Raw genomic sequence first — 7,500 nt, 5'->3', positions numbered from 1 at the left:
TATACACACACACACACACTCTCATTCAGGCACGCACACACACAGACACAGACACAGACACAGACACACACACACACACACACACTCTCTCTCATACAGGCACGCATGCACACACACAGAAGCTGAGTGCAGGTAATGACTGGACATGCTGAGGTGATTGTCTGTCGGAGAGACACTCAGAGAAACCACAGTGGCCAAACATGAGACCATGCCCTGAAACTATCCTCTCTTATTAGAGGAGCCGCTCAGTGTGTGTGTGTGTGTCGGTGTGTGTATTTGGCCCAGCATGAAACCAAACTTGAATTTTCACAGACCTGTGGACACGCTTATTCATCACTGACCTGGTTGAAATGCACACAAGTGTGTGTGTGTGTGTGCGCGTGTGTGCGTGTGTGTCTGTGTCTCTGTGTGTGTCGGTGTGTGTGTGTGTGTGTGTGTGTGTGTGTGTGTGTGCGTGCGTGTCTCACCTCTAGTAGCTGTCTGAGCTGAAGCAGCTGGTTCTTGACTGAGGAGCAGTCCTGAGCCATGTGCTGAATGGTCAGCTCATCCAGAGACACGTGATCCGCATCATCCGTATCCAGACCATCCAACGCCTGCAGAAGACCATCACTACAGGACCAGCAGAGGGGGGGGCACAGAGAGAGAGAGAGAGAGAGAGAGAGAGAGAGTGAAGGTGAAGAGAATATATAGAGAAGAATGAGGGATGGAACAAAATTGAAGAAAAGAGGTGAGAGAGTAATATGTAGCATACATCCACATAAATATGTACATAGTATATGTATACAGTAAACACAAACACAGTGTGAGTGAGTGAGTGAGTGTGAGTGAGTGAGTGAGTGAGTGAGTGAGTGAGTGAGTGAGTGAGTGAGTGAGTGAGTGAGTGAGTGAGTGAGTGAGTGAGTGAGTGAGTGAGTGAGTGAGTGAGTGAGTGAGTGTGTGTGAGTGAGTGAGTGAGTGTGTGTGAGTGAGTGTGCGCGTCTGTGTGCGTCTGTGTGCGTCTGTGTGGTGAGTGCTAAAGAGCTTTAGTTAAGATACACAGAGAGGTGCATACCCTAAACCAGGACCAGCTCCATACATAGTCTAGTATTGATCCAGGACCAGCTCCTGACATATACTTGTACTGATCCAGGACCAGCTCCTGACATAGACTAGTACTGATCCAGGAACAGGACCAGCTCCTGACATAGACTAGTACTGATCCAGGACCAGCTCCAACTACAGACAGCAGGACCAGCAGAGCCAACCATCTGAGGAGATTTTTCAGTTTGTACAGTAAAGCTTCCTTTAAAATGTCTGGAGATGCAACAGCAACAGCCAAAATTCTATCATGTAGCAAATGGACGATACACCCAAATCTGTAGACTTAAGCTCTTTCAGATGCAGAAATGCACATTCAGAAATGGCTGCACTGCGAGCAGAACACCCTCGTCGATGGTTCTTCGAGACACCATTTGTTGTGATGATGGGCTCGTAATGCGGCTGCTAGTCTGGACAGAATGCTTTTATTTCCCCTCATTAGGGTTGTGCCTACCTACGCCCTCATCACGGAGGGGGCCGCGCTGGAGATGGAGCCAGATGTTCAGAATGCAAAAGATATTGATCTTAAGCTTTGATGTGTGTGTGTGTGTGTGTGTGTGTGTGTGTGTGTGTGTGTGTGTGTGTGTGTGTGTGTGTGTGTGTGTGTGGCTGGACTGGAGAGGAAAAGTGCCGATCCAGCACACCACACAGGTGCAAAACAACGATATTTGTGATTAGTAACAAACACACGGCCACAAACAAAACACACACAAACCCTACACACTCACTCTCTTTCTCTCTCTCGATTCCTCTGGCTCACGCTCGCTGACACAGACACATACACATTTTACCCAAAATCGTGATTTATTAGGTAACCTTTAAGGAGGTTTTGGATGAGGGAGGTGAGAGGAATGAATCATAGTTATGGTCCGTTTACACCCTGCAGAACTGCAGGCCCACTGCGGGAGTGGGGAGAAACACACACACACAGTCACACACACTACTACAGCACAACTAAACATTATTACTGGATTGCCAAAAGGAGCGGCACAATGTGCACTAAAAGTAAGGTGGTGGTGATGGTTGAAATGCACACAAGTGTGTGTGTGTGTGTGCCTCTGTGTGTCTGTGTCTGTGTCTGTGTCTGTGTGTGTGTGTGTGTGTGTGTGTGTGTGTGTGTGTGTGTGTGTGTGTGTGTGTGTGGTGGATGTGTGTGTGGTGGATGTGTGTGTGCATGTGGTGGTGGATGTGTGAACGTGCGTGTGCTTCAGTGTGTCTTTGTGTGTGTATTGCTCACCTGTTGTTGTTGTGAGGTGTGTGTGTGTGTGTGTGTGTGTGTGTGTGTGTGTGTGTGTGTGTGTGTGTGTGTGTGTGTGTGTACGTGTGCATGAGTGTGTGTGTGTTGCTCACCTGTTGTTGTTGTTGTGTGTGTGTGTGTGTGTGTGTGTGTGTGTGTGTGTGTGTGTGTGTGTGTGTGTGTGTGTGTACGTGTGCATGAGTGTGTGTGTGTTGCTCACCTGTTGTTGTTGTTGTGGAGGTGCTCCTGTGTGCCCCAGAGCTGCTGTTGCCTCCTCCTCCAGTGAGATAGACCATCAGCATCTGTAAAAGGAAGCACTAGCATGAACTACAGGAAGTACTGGCATGAACTACAGGAAGTAATACCATCAGTTACAGACAATGCTGGCAGAACCTACAGGAGTAACCAGCATACCTTATAGCAAATATATCATCAGAATTGACTAAAGGAAGAGCCAGTATCAGCTTGAAGGAAGCATCAGTATCAGTTGCCACAAGTTATATCATCAGCTACAGGAAGTGCAGAGGGACAAACTTTCTTTTGCACTATGCCTCTCTCCGCCTCTCTCAATCTCTAGTGCATAGGCACCCAAACAAACCCCCATAAAAAGAAACATCAAAACATTTTGCAACTGATATCAAAGTTTAAGCAAAACTAATTTGTAAACACACTGCTTGATATCACACAAACACGCATGCACACACGGACGGACGGACACACACACACACACACACACACGCACAGTCAAAGCATCTGCCTAACCCTCAGAGTGATAACGTCTCCACCTCAAACAGTCAATCAGCCCAGAGTGGTTGCCGCGGCGACACAGCACAGTGAGATATCACAGCTAATCATGGGAGGCAGAGAAACTCATCGCCGTGCCAACCATCCCTCAGGACGGATACATTACATCAAAGCCACGGCTCCGTCTCCAGCCACCACGCCTCCTCCCGGAGCACCAGGAGGATCATGGGTAATCAGGGAATCATCTTCACTTATCAGCCTCCTCTGGCTCAGACATGCGCTGTATGTGTACACACACACACAGACACAGACACACACACACACACACACACACACACACACAGACACAGACACAGACACAGACACAGACACAGACACAGACACAGACACAGACACAGACACAGACACAGACACAGACACAGACACAGACACACACACACACACAGACACAGACACAGACACAGACACAGACACAGACAAACACACACACACACACACACACAGACACAGACACAGACACACACACACAGACACAGACACAGACACAGACAAACACACACACACACACACACACACACACACACACACACACACACACAGACACACACACAGACACACACACAGACACACACACACACACAGACACAGACACAGACACAGACACAGACACAGACACAGACAAACACACACACACACAGACACAGACACAGACACAGACACAGACACAGACACAGACACACGCACACACACAGACACACACACACACACAACCACCTTACTGTTAGTGCACATTGTGCCTCTCCTCTGGCCCAGACATGCGCTGTATGTGGGGGGAGGATTTCTTCTACGCTTCTCAAGAAGCTGTCTGAGTCTCTGAGCCTTAACACACACACACACACACACTGACGCACACACACACATATACACACACACACGCACACACACACACCAGCTCAAGGCACTACAGAGGCAGTGGCAGTATCCCAAGCCGCCTGTGTGCGCCTGTTCTCAGAGAGAACCATGCAATCAACACAGCAGGGATCTCCAACTACCCTCACCGGGTCTCCCACTACCAACCTCATACCAGACGGCAGGACTATGCACCGACGGCCCTGAGCACACCCTTGCTAGGACATGCCTGAATAACTGTACCCACTTTATATTAAGAGCTCAAAAAGAAAATTGCTCGACAATTTCCTTTGAGATTCACCTGCAATTTCCCAAGCCAGTCCCGGTCGGGGCCCAGCTAGCGAGAGCACCCGTGAGTGATGTCAGCTCGCCCAGTTTAACAGCGCAGAAAACCTCTGGGGGGGGGGACAGGATTCTACGGTTTTTGATCATTTCCTTCCCCAGGTTCTCCACCACCCCACCCACACACACGCGCGCACACACACACACACCCACACACACACGCACACACACACACACACACGCACAAAAGCACATCTCCTGCGGCAGACGGAACTTTTGTTCTTCAACACCAGATTGCCATGACTGAGTGAGCGCTCCTCTGTGCGTGCTAAAGCAGTGAGCGAGAGGGAAATACAATCATAGTGATTAACGAACAATTGTTCCGCGTAATAGCTTTTAGCTAAGCCTCCCTGAATGAGTGCTGCTCCGTGTTTTGGGGCAGGTTCACTGAGAGGCACCTCTGAGGAGGAGGTACCTGCTTCTCTGCCGCTGAAGCTCTTTCTGACACCTTCATGAGGGGAAACCAACCCAAGATGGAGGTGGTTTGTTTTCTGTAGGGAGTTCTGTCTACAACAGTTTTATGCGAAACATGGCAAATCTGTGATATATGTGCGTGCGTTCACCTTCCTGGATAATTGCTGATTTTACTGTCCAAGTGGGAGCTAATGGCTAAGGCCTTCTGCTATCTGTGTGTGCTGTAGCTAGCACAGGGCTGTGGGAAAGTAACCATTCCTATATTACTATGATGGTACTGATACCAATACAATACCCTCTGATAGGTGGGAGGATGTGTCAGTCACAAGCAGGTCCCCCCCCCCCCCCCCCCCCCCACATTTCATATGATATACATAAGCACATTGTGTCTATGTAAATTTATATCATATAAAAATGTGCTATATAAATAAACTAGAACATCATCGTGACCTTTCACCCTGGCGCTATGGCCTCTGGTTCACTCACCGCTGTGCAGGGACGACTCCTCGGCCAGATCCACGTCCAGCATGAGGTCATCATCGTCCAGGTCACAGGGCTCCAGGTTGTCCAGATTGTTCAGGATGTCCTTGGGGAGGAAATTTCAAAAGAAAGAACAAGAAAGAGAGAAAGAGAGAGAGAGAGCACAAAAGAGTGAGCGGAAAAGAAACAGGGGGGAGAAAAGGAGAGATTGTTAAAAGCGGGGCAGTCGACCTCTAGCACTCAGCTCCGTCACAGGGCATGAATGGAAATCTCTCTCTCTCTCTCTCTCTCTCTCTCTCTCTCTCTCTCTCTCTCTCTCTCTCTCTCTCTCTCTCTCTCTCTCTCTCTCTCTCTCTCTCTCTCTCTCTCTCTCTCTCTCTCTCTCTCTCTCTCTCTCTCTCTCTCTCTCTCTCTCTCTTCTTTCCCTCTCTCTCAGTTGAGAATGGATATGACAAAAGAAACAGTCAACCCCAGCCACAGTCTGGGCCTGAGTTCTGGCTCCGGGGTTCTGGCTGTGGGAAATCAAAGCCGCATTAATCTATAAAGACGGCCCCAGTACCATACCCGGCCCCGCCCACACCCAGAGCAAAGTTCTCCTGCTCAGCCCAGTGCAGCCCAGGACGATTAGCACCCAGACACACACACACACACACACACACACACACACACACACACACACACACACACACACACACACACACACACACACACACACAAGACAAAGGCAAGGGCCAGACACAAAGTTAACATCTTTACGTGTTTAATAACGGGAGATATAAAGGCATCTTCACGTGTTAAATAACGGGAGATATAAAGGCATCTTCACGTGTTAAATAACGGGAGATATAAAGGCATCTTCACGTGTTAAATAACGGGAGATATAAAGACATCGTCACGTGTTAAATAACGGGAGATATAAAGGCATCTTCACGTGTTAAATAACGGGAGATATAAAGGCATCTTCACACGTTAAATAACAGGAGATATAAAGGCAACTTTGCGTGTTTAATAACGGGAGATATAAAGGCATCTTTACGTGTTTAATAACGGGAGATATAAAGACATCGTCACGTGTTAAATACCGGGAGATATAAAGGCATCTTTACGTGTTTAATAACGGGAGATATAAAGGCATCTTCACGTGTTAAATAACAGGAGATATAAAGGCAACTTCATGTTCCACTTGGCTTGTGTTAGCTGAGATCTGCACCATGTTGTTTGGCTATAAAAGCGGAGATTTGCTTTGCAAGGGGAGCGAGGGAACAAATCAATATGTTCAACCCTTCAATAATAAAACCACAGCCTATTAAGGCACAGAGAATAGGCAGAATTGCTACGGCATGTTTGTGTTTCTTTTTTTTTCCAGTTCTTTTGAGACCAAGGTTTGGGCAAATGGATGTTGTTTTGTGACGAATGCAGGTTCAGAGAAGAATGGCTGTGCAATCGTATAACGGGCAAAAATAATCCAAGTAAAGTGCTTAGAATGGGATGGAGAGAAAAGAGGAGGGAGAGAAAACGAGAAAGAGTAAGTCTCCGACAGGGAGAGAGAGAGAGCGAGAGAGACACACACACGCTAGAAAGAGCGAAAGATAGAGACAATGGATAGGAATATGTCGATATGACCACTGTATTAACTGCCTTATACTTGCTCCCTATCCCATCCAAACCAAACCCCTCTGGCCTGTCCTAAACTCCTGCGCGCACCACCCCCCCCGCCCCCCCCCCCCCCCAAAACACACACACAAAACACCACCACTACAAGGGCTTAGTCACACAAGGCCACATTTTCAGGAAATTACATTTTCACTGGCAGACGTCCATCTGCCTGCGGAGGAACGTTAACGGGTTTGGAGGAAATCCGCTGAACTCTAAAGACTATGAGACTCAACACTTTGGGCTGAAGCACAGACAAACGCCACAGGCTCAACACTTTGGGCTGAAGCACAGACAAACGCCACAGGCTCAACACTTTGGGCTGAAGCACAGACTAACGCCACAGACACAACACTTTAGGCTGATGCACAGACTTACGCCACGGACTCAAGACTTTGGGCTGCGCCAATAACCTCACGTGTGCGCCCACACATCCCGGAACTGCGCCATGGGGTGCCATCTCTGAGATGAAGTCTTTGACAACATGGTGACTCCCTCAGCCTCACCTGAAGGCCAACCTTTACAGGACACTTCAAACACAGAAAGGGCTTACAGAGAAACTCACTGCCGTCCCAGAGTAAAGTTTCATAGTGTCCACGTGGGCACACGCACACACACGCACACACACACACACAACTGCACGT

General features: G+C 48.4%; 1 protein-coding gene across 1 annotated transcript in view; it reads right to left on the bottom strand.

Moving 5' to 3' along the window:
* ccser2b (coiled-coil serine-rich protein 2b) overlaps positions 1-7,500 on the bottom strand; it is a 76,071-nt gene that overhangs the window by 29,390 nt on the left and 39,181 nt on the right. The window contains exons 5-7 of the mRNA XM_080840713.1: positions 5,210-5,309; positions 2,535-2,616; positions 468-609 (exon numbers count right to left, since the gene is read on the bottom strand). Of these exons, the coding sequence (XP_080696839.1) occupies positions 468-609; positions 2,535-2,616; positions 5,210-5,309 (324 nt within the window). The remainder of the gene's footprint in view (positions 1-467; positions 610-2,534; positions 2,617-5,209; positions 5,310-7,500) is intronic.

The sequence above is a fragment of the Sprattus sprattus genome (assembly GCF_963457725.1).
Source record: "Sprattus sprattus genome assembly, chromosome: 6".
Lineage (NCBI taxonomy): Eukaryota > Metazoa > Chordata > Actinopteri > Clupeiformes > Clupeidae > Sprattus > Sprattus sprattus.
Note: the sequence above shows the minus strand (reverse complement) of the source record. Positions and strands in the feature narration are given on the sequence as shown.